Below are 19016 nucleotides of genomic sequence, written 5' to 3'. Positions count from 1 at the left end.
CTGGACTGCAGAAGAAATGAATGCTGTTCTACTGCCACCTTGTGGTTAGTTGTGGTTACCCCCCCCCAACACCCCCTGACAGAAAAATGATCTCCTAACAGTAAAACAGCATTTGACACTTCTGACAGGCGCCACTTTAAACAGTGTTTCAATCAAAGCCTGTTAATACTGCATGTAAATATACATTTGAATAATTTGTTCTCAAAATGAATATTTAGCACCCCATAGCAATAACAAATACATTACCTTTACCTAAAGTAAAATTTACTTGACTTTTGCAATATAGTGTATACTGTGTGACTTTTTGTACTTTAAGTCTCCTGCCATTTTAAATGGTTTAAGCTTTAGTGCTTCATCTTAATGTCACAGCGTACAGTGCTATTTTTATGTGCCTCCAGTTTTCGTACAGTGTGGGCGAGATGATCTGCTGCTTCAGCCATTTTTAACAGGATATGCCCGTGCACATACACCCAGGTCCATAAAGAAATTATGTTCAGGGTTCAGAATGGAACTCACCCTTACCAATTAAGGTAAGTAAGACTCCACTTAAGGCAAGAAATCCCTGAAGTACAGTTCACTACAGGTAGTAATGAAGATGCTGACAATGTATGATTTTGGAATGAGATGTTAAGAAGTTACTTCTGGATTTTTTTTTGGGGGGGGGGGCATATATTTGTTCAGGTGTCAAAGTACTTTTGACACTGTCGGTCAGGTCAGTATATATATTTTGGTATAGACATGCGCACTTACTGAACCAGGTTTGGAAATTAATTTAAGCTAGATGACACTGACTATATTGAATATGCCTGTTAAATTTCTTTTCTCATTTCCAAAGTAATATTTCTTTTTGCGATGGTCATTATTGGATAAACGCATAACTAAATATGATATCATCTCGAACTGTAGCTTCTTCCCGAGTCAAGGCTGCAGAATTCCATTTTGTTATATCCTGTATTTATTTTATGTTTAGTTTTACCAGGAAAAATCCCACTGAGATTTAAAATCTCTTTTACAAGGGAGCCCTGGCCAAGACTAGCAGCAATATATGTGTGTACTTACAGACACAGATGTTATACACCTATTTTACACATGTTTTGCAGTAGGACACTCCAGTTGGCAGCACTTGGCTTTTCTTCCTTTGGTTTTTCAAGTGTCCAACAAGAGTTCAACTCAGACACCTGAGAATACAGCGAGAACAAATGTGAGGAGGACACAGATAGATAGGAAAAGAAGATGACAGAGAAACACTGTGTGTGTTGTGTGTGTGTGTGTGTGTGTGTGTGTGTGTGTGTGTGTGTGTGTGTGTGTGTGTGTGTGTGTGTGTGTGTGTGTGTGTGTGTGTTCTTGTGTACAAGAGGTACTTTCAATTCAGAAGCTGTGACATGGAACTGTCAGTGAAGCCTAGAAGTGCTGACAGGTAACACACACACACACACACACACACACACACACACACACACACACACACACACACACACACACACACACACACACACACAGTGTTTCTCTGTCACACACAAACTTTGTTCACACTGTTGTAATTGAAAGCTGTCACTTTGAGATTTTCTCCTCCACAGGGATTTGCACTTGGCTGCGGCTCCGGGACTTCACTCATCTCGTCTCTTTGCTATTACTCCTCACCTTTAGACTCTCTCTCCCTCTTTCTGCTACTGTAGTACATAATAGCCTCCCTCTGCTTTCCCTTCACATATACACTCACACAACCAAAATCTGCTGGAGGAAAAAAGCAAAAATAACTAAATACTGATTTGCCATAAAGAGAGCACATTGAATGACTGAATGACACATTTGTCCATTGCTACATCTTGACTCGCCCAGGTTGTGCGGTGGAAAGCAACTGCAGTTGTATGGTAATGGTGTGATTGAGTCACCTGAAGCAGAATAGTTTATGTGTGTGACTTCACTATCCTTAATATTCCCAGATGTCTAAATCGTGTCCCTCACGTTTCGATTCTCTCTCTGCTACGACTACACAGCGTAATTCATTAATTATGGATTAGGGCCTAAATTAGGTTAGCACATCTTTAATCATTCATGTGGACTCACTTCTCTGACTAGCCCACTAAATCATTAAGTAGGAGATGCTAATTTGATCTGTGATCAGTTTTGGACAACTGAAAGTTTTGATGAATTGATGTATGTGCAGATAAAGAGTTTTCTGCAGTACTGTTTTTAAAGACTGAGAGCTTTTTTTATTTTATTTTTGAATAATACACCAAACCAAGGACATCCACACACATCCACACAAGAGATCATGCTGAGATTTTAATATCAGGAGCTCAGGCTTTTGATATTATGCAGGAACAGATGGAGGATAAGATAAGAGGAGTTGTGCCCGTGAATGTCCAGCTAAGGTTCATAAACACACACACTCACACACACCTATTCAAATTTCCCTAGCTCCATACAGTTGCTAATAACACACTTTTTATATCTCATATTCTTGTTCAGTGTATTAAAGAAACTTTACTGTTAAAGGACAGCAATCCGACAGTGTAATCAGAGAGCTGTTGAGCCCCGCTTACTTTACATGCATGAGACAAATGCATGAGAGATAACAATACAGCATACAGTTTGCTGAGAGGAAGGCAAATTGAATCGCAATATTGTGCATTTTCTCTCACTCATGGGTGAAAACACGACAGCCAGTGAGCATGTGGATGGATAGGAACACATTCTTATCTCTTCACCATTTCAGTTGATTTAGATTTTTATTTTTCCCCATATAAAAATTTACCATGTTTCATAGAGAGGGTTATGTTTTTAAATAGACCTGAGATCAGTGAATTACAGGTAGGATCTGTAATTTAGTCCTACTATTATCATATTGATAGTGTTTCCTAGTGAAAAGAAACCATGGGTCCATACAGTCAGGTAAGCTGAAATTGGGTTATACATCAAGCAATTTCGGGCAGGTTTTAACTGTCGGACAGGTGGCCTGTGTACAGAGGAGTTCATGGTCCACTCAGTGACTGCAAGACACCCAGTCCTGTGACTGCAAAACAAGCACAAATCATTACCCCACAGCGCAATGGCCAAACATCCAGAAGTCTTGTCGTTTATTCAGATGCAACTTTGCAATCCTAAGAAGCTTTCTCCTGCCAACCCTTCCAAACAAGCCATATTTGTTTAGGCTTTTTCTAACACTTAACATGCTAACTGAGGCCTGCAGATCCTTTTTGTAATTTTGCAATCACAGCACTGCACGGTCTGACCTTGGACTGACTTTCCTTGGACGTCCACTCCTGGAAAGATTGTCTTAACACACCTGAATGCTCCAGACCAGCAAACTACCAACATTTCTGCTTTGATAGAGGTGGTCTCACTTGTTGATAAAGTGCATTTGATTCTCACCACCTGGCTGCTACTTACCCTCTTGATTCCTATGGAAGCAGTAAAGGTGTACTTAGTTTTTAAACTTTCTTTGTTACATGACTGTGTGAGCAGGCAGCCATCAGATCCTTTTAAATGAAATCATCACCTTTTAATACAAGTGACTGTATTTACCTCTGATTTGGTTATTTCACATGAGAGTTTGCTGTATTTCTTCCTTTTAGCTGTGTTTGTCTTTCAAAGCATGTTTCAGTCAATTTAAACCAAACAACCCACACAGTCCCAATGCAGAGGATAAGCTGTGTTTTTTAACTTGATAAAATGTTGTAAGATCTGAAACCAGATCTTTATAGAGGCTTCAAGCTGACAGACTTGTGTGAAACACAAGTGACACAGAAATGCTGTGGAACAAACATTCTGATGCACTGTGCCTCACAAAGTAACTGAACTTACAAAGACTGCTCTCTGGCAGTATTTTCAAGCCAATCAAAATAAAAAGAAGGCTATCAAGTGCTTGATTTTAACATCCAAGGACCTTGTGGATTCAGACAAGCTCCTGCTTAACTCTTAAATAAAACAAGGAAGTACCCTTCTTTTGCCATTGTGTCTGTGGATGAAAGCTAATGCATGGGAAGCGACTGAGAACAAATTCAGAAATACCGTCTCCTATTCCCTTGCTGCAGCTTGAGCCGAACACTGTGGTCCAGCTCTGTACTCTGGCTTATATTCCACACTCTGCTGCTCCTGGGTGCTTAGCTCTCTCATTTTCTTTGGTGACTTGGTTATACGGCGGTTATACTGCAGCCTTATCTCACCTCTTCTCACAACTGATTACCCACTAGTGGAATCCCCTACCCTACTCAGTCAGCACTCTAGCTTCAGTTGAATGAACTCATATACTCTGTTTTATTTTTTTAAAAAAAGGGGGGGGGGGGGGGGCAGTGTGACCTTTTTAAGCATGAACCAATTCTAATTTTCTGTATCACACATCTCTAAATACAATGAGTAGCGGCAACTAGGCCCAAATCATATTTTATTCATCAACGTGCAAGACAAATTATGGCTCAGTTGTGTGAAAAGGCATAAAAACAATCAGCTTTGTTGCAGTAACAATGGCGGTAAAGTGCAAACAGTCTTTTTTTTTTTTAACTCCTGGATGCCAGGCTGTTTATCACTGCTATTGGTCCACATAGCCACACTGTAGGTGTTATGTTGGTACCTTCATTGAATCTGTTATTGCCTTCAGGTTTTTATGCACTCATACATTTCAAATGTCTTTGAGAGTCTTTTGTGGATTGTTTCATGTTTTGGGTAATGTCTTCTCCATTCTGAACAGAACCAGAATAATGCATTAATCCCGGGGGGCAAATTGTATTGTTAAAGGTGCTCACTTAAAGTGCTATGTTAAATTAACATTAAGTACTCCAAAGTTAATATGATGTACAGTACAGACAAGATACTACAAGTGAAGGTGTCAAAAGGAGGAGTTGTAAAGTTTGATGGTCACAGGTAGGAGTGATTTCCTGTGGCGTCCCATGCTTGAATGAGTTTTTTACTGAACGTGCTTCTGTCCAACACAAGACACAAAGGGTGTGAAGTATGGTCCAATACTGACTGTAACTCAGACAACATCCTCCTTTCTGAAACCTCTGTCAGAGTCAGTTTTTGGGACCCACGTCACTGACCTCGCAGATCAGTTTATTGAATCTGTTGTTATCTGCTACCTTCAGTCTGCTGCCCCAGCACACCACAGCATAGAGGACAGCACTGACCACCACAGACTTATAAAACATCCTCTGTAATTTGTTTGCTTTGAGATATGAATGCCATTGATAGGTAGGACTGGTTTCTCTTACAATTTCTTTTTTCTTTTCTTTTCTTTTTTTTTTTTTTTTTGTTTGTTCCTGCATTACTTGAGTCATTCACACTGAATTGTACAGGCAGTAAAGGCAGTAGCTTAAAACCACCACTAAGCGGCGATACTGAGCTATTTACTCTCGGAATAGTCCCAAAATAAAAACAGGTGTTAAGAAAATACAGTCAGCAATACAAATGAGAAAATGTCTTCTGCCAAAATATTCTCAAAAATATATTAAATGAATAAAATCCTGTTTTCCTGCATTTTCTTTATTACTCAGAGCTGACAAGCAGAAGAATAAAAGAAGTCTTAAATGTATCTGTGTAAAACATTTAATCTGTGACACATATATTGATATTCAGTGTTCTGCTCATTGTTAAATGCACTTTTTTAGGCTTTATGTTAATAAAAGCAGGCTCCCCTGCCTGAAATACTACAACATGTACCTTTAAGGTATTTTCACACTTGTTTTCATACCTGGGTTGGTTATACGAAGCCCCTTTGCAACCAGGCGAGCAGGTTTATCTGAACGTTTACTTTATCGTTCATATCTTAACCTTCACTGCCAGTTTTATTGCCCTATCATGCAGTGGAAACTGTGAGCTATAGATACAGTATATTGATAGATTTCTATAGCTTCACCCCTTTAGCGTTTCCATAGTCAAGAAGTATCAAGAACATATATGTGACAATTATTAAGTCATAAGAAATAATATTAAAAACTAGAAAAAGCCTAAATTAATTTTTCTTTTAAAGTTTTTTTTTTTTTTTTTTTTTTGAACTGCAACATGTGTTTTTGTGGCAGGCGATAGAAACATTTCAAACGACCAGAAGTTATATTCCACCAATTATTTTGTCGTCAGTCTTTTCCATTAAGTTAGACGTGCTTTTGACGTAGCTTCAGTCGTTTTGTCATCCGTACGTGATGACGTCGTCCAGGATTCGCTGTCCATACCGGACAAATCGAACAAAAACGGAAGTGCAGCATGAGGAAGATTGTGTATGAAATTAGTTAGCTAACGTTTATTTGTGTGGTCTTTGAAGGAACGACAAAGAACGTGATTTGGTGAAGCAACCATTCTGTTTTAGATCCCAGTGTATAGTTAGTCCTCTTGGACTAACCCCTTTCTTTCTCTAAGTGAGAACAGGAACAAAGTGTCAGGTAAAGTTGAATTAATCGGCATGCTAACGCTAGCTTCTAGTGTTTTGCTACGTTTGTTTATTTATTCTTTTTTTTTTTTTTTTTTTCACCAAAGTATTCAGTAACGTTCGGTCAAGTAAATAATGTTTAGTCTTTGTTATTTTGGAATTTACATTATCAGAAAGTCTGGTCAGCCAAAACCGTCTGTAACCGGAATGGAATATAAACTAGCTATTGTTAGCTAATTTATCTAGCTTTATATATACTTTGGGGGGAGTTACCTTCTTCCCTCTAAAGCCATTTAATTCAAAAAGGTGTAAGAGTTTTGGTTCGTCTTGGCAGAATTGGTTGCAGGACTCATCAGCTTATTATTTTATAAACGTTTTTTGTTGGTATCAGTACAATTTGTTTCTGAGTGGTAAGGCTGTAATACAAAAAATTAAAATATAAGCAGGTGACTGCCTCTGAGCCCTCAGGCTAAAGGAAGGTCCATGCTGCGTACAAGTGGACCCTGTCCTATGAATAAGCCTCATCTGTAGAGATGTTAAAAGAGTGTGATTCCTCCAAAATGAGCTTTGGTGTCTTGTCTTTTATTAAAGGAGTTTTCGCCGTTTTTTTTTTATTAATTCTCTCAAACAGGATGGATCCTGCTCTACTGAGGGAAAGGGAGCTGTTTAAGAAAAAAGCGCTTTCCACTCCAACTGTAGAGAAGAGACAGGCTGCATCAGACTCTGGATCACACAAAAAGAAGAAACCCAAAGTTGACAAGGAGGGCTCCTCTGGTTCCAAACTCAGTAGTGGTAGGTGAAACATATTTTCTTTAAAAGGATGATGTTCATTATTTGTGGTTTAATGTTTTTATAGGTTCCCATCACCACTAGCTTTTTCAGTTTTAATAATAATGTATGTGGACATACATTGCCATGTAGAGATGCACCAATTGACCGGCCATGGACCAGAATCAGTCGATTTCCAACATCCTCGACCCAGAGCGGGGACCTGCCGGTCAGCCTACCACATGACTGATTGCGAACCGGTCTATTTAAAGTGTGCACAACACACATGTCGTGGTGCAGGCAAATAGTCACACGCACACTCTCAGCTGTGTGCTGACATGTTGTTAGCATGGAAGCTTCTCACTGTGAGTGAAGACACAAAGTTCACCAAAGTAAACTGCTGGGGTGAAAACATTCATAACAAACCCAATCAGACACTTAAACATGGACATTTTAAAGAAGCTCATTTTCAGTTAATTATTTGCACCTCTTTCCACTAGCAGAGCACTTTATTTTCAGTTGTTTGAGTGAGGAATTCCTGTAACGTACTGCAGTTTGTGGAAAGTTGTAAACATTAATGATTTCTTTTAATGTGGAAGCAAGATCTTTCATTGAAGAAAAGTTGATTTTTGCTTGTATATGCTGTCAATTATAGCTATTAGAAAATCAGAATCCGAAGGTCACACTAAGAGAAAAATTGGAAATTGGAATTGGTGCATCTCTGTTGGTAACATAAGAGACAAATTCTGTACAGTTGCATTGTTCATATTTAGACCCATTGTCTACAAAATGTTATTTTCATCCACTGTCATTCATATGGTTTGTGTTGCATTGACATAATAAGAAGAGCCCACACTAAAATGGATGTTTGGGGCAATGACTAATGTGATGAAACTAATGTAAACAGTCAGCGCTGCTCTACTAGAAAAAAGTATCTGATGAAGCATTCCTAAATTGCCCCAAGCATTGTCTTGTGCATTTTTAAAAATTTTTTTTTTGTTGCTTTTGTTGGAAGGATGGGGGGGTGGGTGTCATAATTATGCATATCACTTTGGTCTTCTCTGCCTTTGGTAGACCATTTTTGGGTAATAGTGGCCAGTTGATAAATTGATCTGGCTCCAATCAAAAGTAACCGCAAAGGGGGGGTTGTCTGTATTCGTCTTTCCTCTGTCATTATAAATGCATAATATGTAAGTCTGCTGTGCATACTGACTTAGATTGTGATTGGGTCGTTTCTGAATATTTTATGATATTAACCATTTCATTATCACTTGGTAACAATAGGTTGAGATAATTTTTACAGCCCTGTATAGTAATGGCAACCCAGCCATCCCATATCGACCTCATTAGATTTCTGCGGGCAGCATTCTGGTTAGAAGTGAAAAATGAAATAAGAAAAACCCAGATTGTTTTTTTTCTTTTCTTTTTTTTTTAATCCTACTAGAAATAGTAGTTGCATAATGGTACAATATTTTGAAAATAGCATTTATGCCTTCACCTTTTAAAAAGACTTCAGCATCTATAAATATGGTCACTTTTTTTTTCTTCTTCAATACAAAAGGTTGCCCACCTACTACATTATTGTATAGTCACTCTCAGTGTTTACACAGTGTGGACCTCAAGTTTCCACATCACACTGAAGTAAGCTGCCTATTGGCTGGGATAGTTTTCAGATGATTTAAGTGAATTTTTCCTCTGTGGGTCCTCGTGTGGCATCAGTAAAGTTAAGCATGAGACTGTAGAAACAGCCTTTTACTGTCAAGCTTTGAATAAGGCTACTGAGCTAAAACATCCCAGTATGCCTAGTATAATTTGGGTACTTAACCAAACACCAAAACAATTTTCACATATCCAGCATGTTGACATCTAATCTAAGGACTTAATATGCATCATTGTTAGGTGCTTCATTTCTGAATAGAATATTTAATTTCACCAGTATATAGTTTTGTATGTCATGTCATGTAGAGTATTAACCAAAAGACATGTTAGATTGGAGGAGGGACTTTAAATTAAGTAGAAACTCAAAATTATTCTACCAGAAAAACTTATAAATTGCATTATTTGCTAATAAATTGATAGTGAAGGTAATTTAACTATTTCATGTCAGTGTAGTTTGATTTGATAAGATAACTAACACCCTTTGGAATAAGAAATGGCACTGTCCCAGCTGTTTTTATTTTATAATTACCTCACAGGTTGAATTGACCAGGTGATAATCCTTAGTGTAAAAATTAAAAAAAAAAAGGAATCCTTACTGCTCAAACATAATGAGAAAATGAGATCACAAATAATGTATGACATGTTTCCATGTAAAATATTGTTCCTTTTAAATGGATTAATACAACATATAATTGAATTGGCAGCAGTGGCCTCCCATCAAAATCTACAACCTCAATCAATACACTTAGAAAGAACAAGCCACTTTTATTAGCAGAAAAGTGAGTGAACTTTTATTAGGCATTTTGTGGTAAGGCATGATATCACACATCGTGCTCAATACAACATTATACAGTACATCACTGTACAGCATGCGAACTTGTCATGATATAATGTTGCAGTGCTAAACATGTTGACAACACTGGCTTACAGTTTACTGAAGAACACCAGCTTTATCCAAAGCAATGATGATGTCTGACTGAGCTTGATCAACAGATAATGTTGTCATAAGATTAGGACAGCAATTTCAGAAACATGTCTTGAAGAAACTCATTGCATCTAATAGGTCACAAAAAACTTATAGCAGTCACACAGTAGTTGTTGCTGAACAGGAATGCTTGTTTTTTTCAACCCCCTGACAGCAGGGTCAGATAAGGTTTTTCTTTTTTTTTTTTTTTTTTAAACCTTTTTTTTTTTTTTTTTTTCGTCACCATATTTTGGCCATGCAACTTTATAAGTAGTTTCCAAAGAGTCAAAACAAAGAAAATGCCGACTTAATGCAACACATTCTGCCACAACCTATATTAAAGTCCCCGTATCATGCCCCTTTACAAGCTCGTAAATATGTTTTGGTGGTCTACTAGAATAAGATTATATACAGCGTGGTCTCCAGGAAAACTGTTAGACGTACTGGCAGAGTGTTCATTACAATTAACCATTACACTTTATTGATGTAGCACTAGCCACCCACTATATTACACAGATAAGAGATGAGCTGCTCAGTGCAGCTCTGTACACAGGAGGACAGAAGAGGCAGACTTGGAGACACATGGGAGTTTATTTCCAGCATGAAGACAAAGTAACATATAACTGAATAGCACTTGGCCTCATCTGCATATGATGAAAAGTAGCCTAAAGATATCCATCAGCTAACCATTGTCCTGGTGATTTGGACTGGCAGGGGTCATCAGCTTAGACTTTGTGTATCCTGTGCTTGTAAAACACACTGACATGCTTTAACCCCTTAATGCCTGAATTATGAAATAATTGCCAGAAAATTCTAATTTTCTTAAAAATGAATGTTTATTTAATCTCCTCACAAATTGTACAAAATACTTAAACATTAATTTTTACACATTTTTTTTATTTGTGTCATATTTGCCACATTTTGCCACTTTTTTTTTTTTTTTTTTTGCAATTTATTGCTTAAAAATGTATCGTGCAATTTTTTTTTTTAGGTTTTTCAGGAGGAAAAAAAATGACACCGGTGATGTACAAGTCTCAGAAACTACAAAAAACAGTATGTATCAAATATGATACACTAAGCATTAAGGGGTTAATTTGCAAAACTTGTATTAGTTTCATTATACTGGACACTGCGGCATCACCTCTTTTTACCCTCCGTTGCACTCCTGTCTCTTTTAGGGCTTCCCTCCCAAACACCACAGTCTGTTCTGAAAGTCAGTTTGTATGACAGACGTGAGGCAACTTTGTTTACCAGTATTATCTCTCTAGTTGTCAGCTGCTAACAGAAAAGCTTTAGCCTTGGAAAGACATTTGTGTGCTTCAAACGTTCTCTCTTTGTCTTGTAAGGTACAGCAGAGTTATTTAGCTTATTTTTGTCAGCCAGTGTTTCTTTTGTAGCATGAGGACCTAAGCCATCCAGAGCAGTGGGTGGAAAAATGGCTTGAAAATGACATCTGGGTTATGTTAACAGGCTGTGAATGTGTCACTACTTTGTCAGGTTTTATTGGTTTACACCTGAAAATGAGGACAGCTTTATTGGAAATTCTGCTACATTAGGAGACAATTTCTGTAAGCAGAGAGAGGATGATGGAAACAATCAGATGGGAGCTCAAGATACTTCAACACTAAACACATGGGGATTTTCTGTTGTTTGGACAATATTGCCATAAAAATAGAAGTAATATTAGAATTATCTCTAGCAAGGAAATGATAGCAGCAGCAGTGTTTTGTCACAAATAAGTGATTTGGAATCGACTTTGAACTTTTTATTTTAACAAAGCTTTTACAGCCACAAAATAAAGTGGACTAAATTATAAGGGAGCAGCTCAAAGGGCATAACATGGGCACTTTAAGTATTGGAAATTTGTGTTTTTAAGCCATGTCACTAGTACCTTTACAGGTGCTCTCCCTTCTGGTAGTATTTCAGGAGTAAAATATGGCTTTTGGGGTCGGCTGTAGATGTGTGAAGATAAATTTACACTGTTCGGTCACCAGCATTCCCTCCTAATTGTGAGCAACTGAACTACTTTTTGGGTTATTTTAAAGTTCATTTTTGAGAAAATCTGAGTCAGTACTGTGGTATTGTTCAACTGAGCAATGATATCCAAATTCCAACTTGTCTTCATCCTTGCTGCCCCTATACCACCTCAGTGTGGGATTCTGGCTCCTTGCACATGCTAGTCATAAGCTTGCTGCAGCTTCCTGGCCCTTCCTCCTGTAACTGGTGGTGTGTTTTGCCTTTGGCGCAGCACCCACAGTCCAGCAGCTCATAGAGCACAGCCAAGGCTGCCAAGGACAGGACAGTGAGAATAAAAAGCAGAAGGATGATGAAACACGCCACATTCCAGCCATCATGAAATGGGTAGACTTCCTGGACCTGAAAGGAGACGAGAGACAGAGGGACTCCCTCTTCTCGCAGTGGGAGATTATTTGGATGAGCAGTAGTTGTGATGTTGGTCATGATTTCTGGTTGGAAACAAGACACAAGAAAAAAAAGATTAATGTTTATGACTGTGTTTAGTCCTAGGTTGCTGCATATCAAATTTCAAAATGAAAGCACTGTAAATTTCTTGTTTTCATGGTGAGAGACTGATTTTAAAAAATGACAGCAATGGGAGATTTGCTCTTGAGGGCATAATACTTGGGATTCTCATTATGATGCAATAATTTTAATCGGATGTGCCGGGCTCTATTCCAGGATCTTTGTAACATTTGTTCCTAATTATTATGATCATTAAAAACAAAACTAAAGCTAATTATCTTTGTGATGCTCATATTGGAAAAGGGGTTAGTTCCACTCGAGACAGCAGGCAGAGAGGGAAGCCTGTTTCCTCTCATAAAACCATCAAATACTCTCATAGATAATTTGCTGTAATTTTATTATTGTAGTGCTTCATTGTTATCAGTCATAGAGGGGACCGCGTTGTTAAAAGATCAACTGCTATGTCAGTATGTACACACAACAAAACCTAGTCTACTTCTGTCATTACAAACATATCTTTTTGTGAAATGAGAAGATGGTGTGTTATTAGAGCACAGGTTATATTGCAAAACACCAGAAACCCTACTGAGGCCATCTGCTCAGAACAAAAATAGTAAAAGGCTGGTAATAAAGGATAGCTGCATAGGGAAATGTGGCATCTACACTTGGTGTACAGCTTTTGGCCATAATTCCTGACACAAATGCTGTAGTACAGGAACACTAATAAAATAATGAAGTTAAGAGATCCTTCAAGTGCACATTTGTCTCTCTTCAGCTGTCCTTTCCCATTTTCAGCCAGCACCTACCATTTTAAAATCTTCAGGGAACAGTGTGGAGTGTCTCTGCCCACACACCCATGCACAGAAGTGCACATACATGCACTTAACACACACTTGTATGCACACAATCACAGACATTTGTGCATAAAATATTGAGAAGAAGGCAGATGACCCAGTTGTAGGAGAGGAGCATGAGTGCGCCTCTTTGCACTGTATCAGTTCTGTTAGGTTACATTTTTGGTGTCTCTTCCTTTAGAGATTTAATAAGGCTTAATGTGTGCTCTAATGTATATAGGATAGATTTGTGGTGTTTTAGTATGATCTGTATGTGTGTTTATTTAGGTGTGTTTATTTAGGCATGTTTGTAGCTTATGCTCCCCCGTTACCTGAAACTTAAATGGTAAAATGCTTAGTGGCTTATCTTGAAGGCACACTTTCACCTCAGGACCAGTCTGCCTAATTCATAGCCTTTTATTTATTTTTTATTTTGGTCTGAAATTCTCTTGACACTTGATTGAAGTGCATGTGAGAATCCAAATTGGACATTCTACAGTCTGTAACCTGCCAGCTACAAAGTCTATGTAATGTCCGGCAGTGCACATTTGATAGCAGTGGAGTCAATTGTCATGTGGCTGCTTGACAGACCATCTCCTGTTGTGTGCTACATGTGAGGAAAGGCAGCTTTGGACCGTGCCCTCACCGGATTCTCCCTACATCGTCTGGAATTCATGCGTGAAAGCCATGTGTGTGTGCAGTATGGGTTTTGTGGTGGTTTTTTTGCGGTGATGTAACTGAAGTCACTGTTTCATATTTACAATCTTCTTATCACAGACTCAGCTCCTAACATCAGTTTCACGCCATTGTCATGACAACAACCTTTAACTAATTCATACCCCCCAGTCACCCTCCTTTTTTTTTTGTCAGACCAATTATACACACAGGGACAGATTGGCTTCCACAGCATCTGTTATCACTCACCAAAACAGCCCCACCCCAGCCAGGCTCTGAAGGTGTTGTAGAACTAGAGGTTCCTCTCTACACACTGGCTGTCTCTTTCACACACAGACACACACACACACAGACACATCCCAAACACACACTTCTAATGCCCCTGGCTGGCTCCTCACAGCACTCAGTCCCTCATTGATTTGTTTTGAGTCGTGCATTTTCACAAACACATAATGATATCAATAAGTACACACACAGTTTCTGATGCTTGGTATTCAAGTGGTTAGAAAGCAGACAGATCCATGTATATTTAATCCACTGTGCACTTATACTGTCTTGGTCTAAATATTGCAATTGTTCCCCAAAGAGCTTAGCTTTCTGTTGTGATATAAATTACATTTTCCCAAAATAATTACCACATGTAATGATTTCTAGTTCCTGTGCAAAAGGCACGGCTTTATAAATACATCTACTGCCTTTAAAGATGTATGACTTCACCCTGGAAATGCTGTAACACTCAAAAAAAAAAAAAATCCTCATATTCATAGCTTCACAGTGAAACCCCAAAGCAGCCAGCAGACTGTAGCTTAAATTCATGTTGTGGATTATTATGATCTGTTGCTGTCAAACATATTATTCAGAGGATGCTGTTCAGAAAAATATGCAGACTCACCTGTGTGTCTGGCTCAGTTTTTAGAAGATGCAAGCCAACAAATCTCTCTCCTCTTTTTGGTGCTCCACCTCTCTCTTTCGCTTTCACGCTTTCCCTCCTCTATGTTCACTCTTCGACCTGCTTTCCTCTTTAGCACTCTCATGCACTTTCATCGGTCGCTCATGCGCTGCCTCTCCTCCGCCGCCACTCCTTGCAGCTCTTCATGTCTCAGCTGAATGGCTCAGGCTCGGCTACATCATTGGCTCCCTTCTATTAGCCCTGCCTCTGCACCATTCGTTAGCTGGCCTGTCACAGTTTCACCGTCCTGCCTACTGTGCAGCTCACAGCAACAGAAGCTCCCGCCTACACAATGAATCATTCATGAATCGGTGTCTGTTTTCAACTTTGATTGGCGAATGCCGAGTCCAGACCTCAGTCGGTCTCTGAGGGGAGCAGCGTTATTGGACTCCAACAGAGAAAACCAGCTGGCCGGACTTCAAATCATACTTGTCAGATTGCTCAAAAATGTGACTTGTGTAGTATTTTAATATTGTAATCACTTCAGTGTGCCACATTGTTGTACTGTGTGACCCGTTTCTGAATTACCCAAGATACTTACCCTGCAGCCTTAAATACTCACCAGCCTCCTGAATCTGTGTTGCTTTGTAGCCCCAAACGGATCAATTATTTACTCCTGCGTGAGTCACGTTTGCTTTAAAACACACTTAAATTACTTAGCCTTTTCTTTAATGTCAGTATGTTTCTCTGACCTGTTTCAAATGATTGCGTCTCCAGTGGGAACAAATGAAAACTGACAGGGAAAACAGAGTGCCAAACAAATGCATTGTTTGCTTCTGTCTTTTCACTGAATGTTGACAATAAGAAAATGTCAAAAATGAATGCAGTTAGGATTTTAATGACCTCATTAAACAATCAGTGTTGATTTGACAGGAGCTGACATAACAGTCATATTCCGGTTGATCTGAAATTCATTTTCATGAAGTTCAATTGAATTTTATTCATATAGCGCCAAATCACAACAGTCACCTTAAGGCATTTGTGTGTGTACTGTTGTCTGTTCATGTAGTTCCCTAGTCTCAGTGTTTACATTAAATACTGTGATATTAAAACAGATTAAATATTTGGGGGGGGGGGGTTTATTATTTTTTCCCTCTTTTTCTCCACAGAGTCTAACGGCAACTTCAACATCAAGGCAAGCTCCGGTTACAAGTTTGGTTGCCTCGCCAAGATAGTAAATTACATGAAGGTAATAAGGACATTGCTGTTATTAAGAAAGGATATGGTCTCTTGTTTTTAGTGGTGATTGATTGTTAATTTTTGAGGGTTTTATGACTGCAAGCAGGCTCTAGTTTAAAGAATGGTGTTTATAGTATAATGGGCTTTAAAACTATTTTTTAAAATTAAATTACATCTTCTTGTCATCAAACTGTTTAATAACAAAGCTTGACTTTTTGTCTATTGTATCACATGAGTGAGTCAGTTGTGCCCGCTGGTTTAACATTTGGTCCCCAGTCTTTCTTTTGGTATGTGAACAGCTTGTTTATCGTGCTGTAGCTCTGCAAAGAGGCAGCCAGGCCTTGTCACACTAGCTGTTTGACTCATTCCTCGCTGCAGAGCTCACACTCCACTTGACAGATTTTCCTGTTTAAATGTGTGCATTTTTTTTGTGTGTGTGTGTTTGCCACCTGTTGAATGCGCACTTCTAAACCCTGTAAAATTACTGTAGTTGTTTGCTTAAAACCCTGTCAGTATTACAAAAAAAAATAAAAGAGCTATTAAAAATGTCATTCTGTGTGTTTTTCTGTCCTTAATTCTCAGACAAGGCATCAGAATGGGGACACACACTTCCTGACTCTAGAGGAGATTCTCGATGAGACCAAACTTCTTGACATAAGCATGAAACAGAAACAGTGGCTCATGAATGAGGTACGTTCATGCCATTTTCAATAACATAACTCTATCACTTGTTGTCAGAGTACACTTATGCTTTGTCCTCAACTATTTCATTTAGCAGTCTCACCTTAAAGCCACACAATACTTGTTTTTCTACCTCACACTCACCTGTAAGCTGGTGTGTGCTCTTTGCACCAATTTTCATTCACATACATATTCTGTATGTTGCATAAGGAAGCCATTGAGGGTAACAACTGAAAAATGATGCTAATAACACACATCATACATTAAATCATCTTGATTAAACTCGCTACATTACCTAAAGAAGAAGTTGCTACTGTACTATTTGTTTAATCTTTTCTAGAATATTGCAAAGCAAGTTTTGATGATGTTTTGTAATGGGCCAAAATAAATAAAATCAATACTTAACACATTTTGCTGCTACAAATCTAATCTTATGCTTTACTTTTCACCTGCCAATCTCAGGCCTTGGTCAGCAATCCAAAAATTGAGGTCCGGGATGGAACCTATGGCTTCAAGCCCAAGTACAACCTGAAGGACAAGAAAGCCTTACTGAGGCTGCTGGACAAACATGACCAGCTGGGCCTGGGGGGAGTGTTGCTAGAAGATGTAGAGGAAGGGCTTCCCAATTCAGCCAAGGCCATCAAGGTATTACACATTATTCAAGTTTTAGTAAAGCGTATGCACATACAGAACCAGTCAAAAGTTTGGACACACTCACCCATTTTGACTGGTACTGAGTGTCTGCACTAAGATGTCACTTGTGTGATGAGTGAGCCCTGTGGCGAATAAACAATAAGAGCATAGAAAAGACCTCTTGTGTGATGGTTCACAGGCTTTGGGGGATCAGATCATCTTTGTAACAAGACCGGACAAGAAAAAGATTTTGTTCTACAATGACAAGCATTGCCAGTTTTTGGTAGATGAAGGTGAGTATAGGCTCTTTCTCTGTATATCTGTCTTTGTCGGAACTTTCTGACTGTACTGGCTATGTATTTAAGATAGTTGTAGGTTTTAAAATCAAAATATTGTTTTGAAATATCAATATTAGTGTTTTACCTCCTAATTCCACCTCTGGCAGAACTTTGACAGCATTCCAAAGGAGGCTGAGGACATTGAGTCTGATTGAACCATGTTCCCAACCTCCATTGTTGAGGCTGCTACTCACCAATTCTGTTAAAAGATTTATGGACCGAACATATTTAATGTTGCCTTTGTCTGCAAAATTACACAATAACTTTATAGCTGAATTTCAGTACCAGCTGGAGACATGGAGCATGGACGAGATGAATCCAGTTGAATTTTGATGAATATTCATACTATTTTATTTGAATTGTGAAATTAGATGTTTGTTTAGATCTGTATCAAAATTGTTCGGCAAAACTCATTTTGATTTTTGTCAATTTAATCAGGTCCGTACTTTGTTCGTTCAGATAACCGTTCCAGCTCTTTTAAGTGTAGTTCTTGTGCTTTGAATATCAGAATTTCAGAAGCTGTGGAGGAGTGTTCCAGTTGATTCCATAGATGAAGACAAGATTGAAGAGTACCTGAAAAAACAAGGCATCTCCTCCATGCAAGAAACGGGACCAAAGAAAGTGGTCAGTGTGGTCTTTTTATCTGTGATTTGCTTGACTTACATTTTCCTAAACAGAAAAACAATGAAGGCGTTAACATGCAGTTCTTTATATTTGTACTATTTGAGCATATTGATAAGGGCTGATTGTGTCTCTGCTCCTTACAGTTACCAATTCAAAAGAGAAAGAAGCAAGCAGGACAGAGGAAGAGACACTTCAAGACGCACAATAACCATTTGGCTGGCGTACTGGAGGATTACTCAGATGGCGTGCCTGTAAAGAAGTGAAATATTTTCACTTACTAGAATTTGTAACTCAGAAATGGATGGAGATGGTGATCGTGGCCTCACTCTAACACAGAGACTTCTGATGGATGTTATTTCAGACATTAGCTTTTTTTTTTTTTTTCCCTTTGCATTCCTCTCAACAATCTCTGGTTTGACATTACATGGAGTCAGTAGTCGCTGTGTTGTTATTCTTCTGATTATAAATCAGTCCTAACTGAAGGAGCTGAATACTTGGATCATTAGGATAGTCTGCTCCCTTACCAGTTAAAGGGGGAACCACAACCTTACTGTTTAAAAAGTAAATACAGCTGAAATGTGTAGTTCCTCCTTTCACATTTTGTGTATGTTTATATAGTACAAAGTGTGTGTGCAAGGGTTTTATTTGAATGGTTAGCATGCTTTTGTAATTGCAAAAAGCCTTGTGTTGTGCGACGCATCGCATCACACTGAAAACTTCTCCAGCATGAAATACCTTCAGCTTTGTGGGGTTTAAAATATTTAAATGCTTTTACTTTGCAGCACCAGGACAGTGTTTAAACATATTAGAATTTTTGAACTTATTTTAATAAATTACACTGTTAAACAAAATTGCCTTGATTAGATCAATA

The 19016-nt window shown here is 38.5% G+C and overlaps 2 protein-coding genes across 2 annotated transcripts; one reads left to right on the top strand and one right to left on the bottom strand.

Moving 5' to 3' along the window:
• The first annotated feature begins 6147 nt into the window (after positions 1–6147).
• gtf2e2 (general transcription factor IIE, polypeptide 2, beta) lies at positions 6148–18996 on the top strand. Its single transcript, XM_030731373.1, has 8 exons — positions 6148–6374; positions 6993–7153; positions 15800–15879; positions 16452–16559; positions 17013–17195; positions 17383–17476; positions 18030–18145; positions 18289–18996. The coding sequence occupies exons 2-8, from the start codon at positions 6994–6996 to the stop codon at positions 18406–18408; spliced, it is 861 nt and encodes a 286-aa protein (XP_030587233.1). The 5' UTR covers positions 6148–6374; position 6993; the 3' UTR covers positions 18409–18996.
• On the bottom strand, positions 9591–14832 carry smim18 (small integral membrane protein 18). Its single transcript, XM_030731623.1, has 2 exons — positions 14634–14832; positions 9591–12217 (listed from the first exon to the last, which is right to left on the bottom strand). The coding sequence occupies exon 2, from the start codon at positions 12210–12212 to the stop codon at positions 11889–11891; it is 324 nt and encodes a 107-aa protein (XP_030587483.1). The 5' UTR covers positions 12213–12217; positions 14634–14832; the 3' UTR covers positions 9591–11888.
• Positions 18997–19016: the final 20 nt, after the last annotated feature.

The sequence above is a fragment of the Archocentrus centrarchus genome, chromosome 1 (genome assembly GCF_007364275.1).
Source record: "Archocentrus centrarchus isolate MPI-CPG fArcCen1 chromosome 1, fArcCen1, whole genome shotgun sequence".
Lineage (NCBI taxonomy): Eukaryota > Metazoa > Chordata > Actinopteri > Cichliformes > Cichlidae > Archocentrus > Archocentrus centrarchus.
The sequence above is the reverse complement of the archived record's forward strand: the minus strand, read 5'-3'. Positions and strand labels throughout refer to the sequence as shown.

Bases quoted from the DNA above. Each gene is read 5' to 3' on its own strand.
- gtf2e2 (XM_030731373.1), top strand. From the start codon at position 6,994: ATGGATCCTGCTCTACTGAGGGAAAGGGAGCTGTTTAAGAAAAAAGCG. The intron at 16,560-17,012 runs GTACGTTCATGC...TGCCAATCTCAG, and splicing joins AACAGTGGCTCATGAATGAG to GCCTTGGTCAGCAATCCAAA. The intron at 17,196-17,382 runs GTATTACACATT...GATGGTTCACAG, and splicing joins ATTCAGCCAAGGCCATCAAG to GCTTTGGGGGATCAGATCAT.
- smim18 (XM_030731623.1), bottom strand. From the start codon at position 12,212: ATGACCAACATCACAACTACTGCTCATCCAAATAATCTCCCACTGCGA.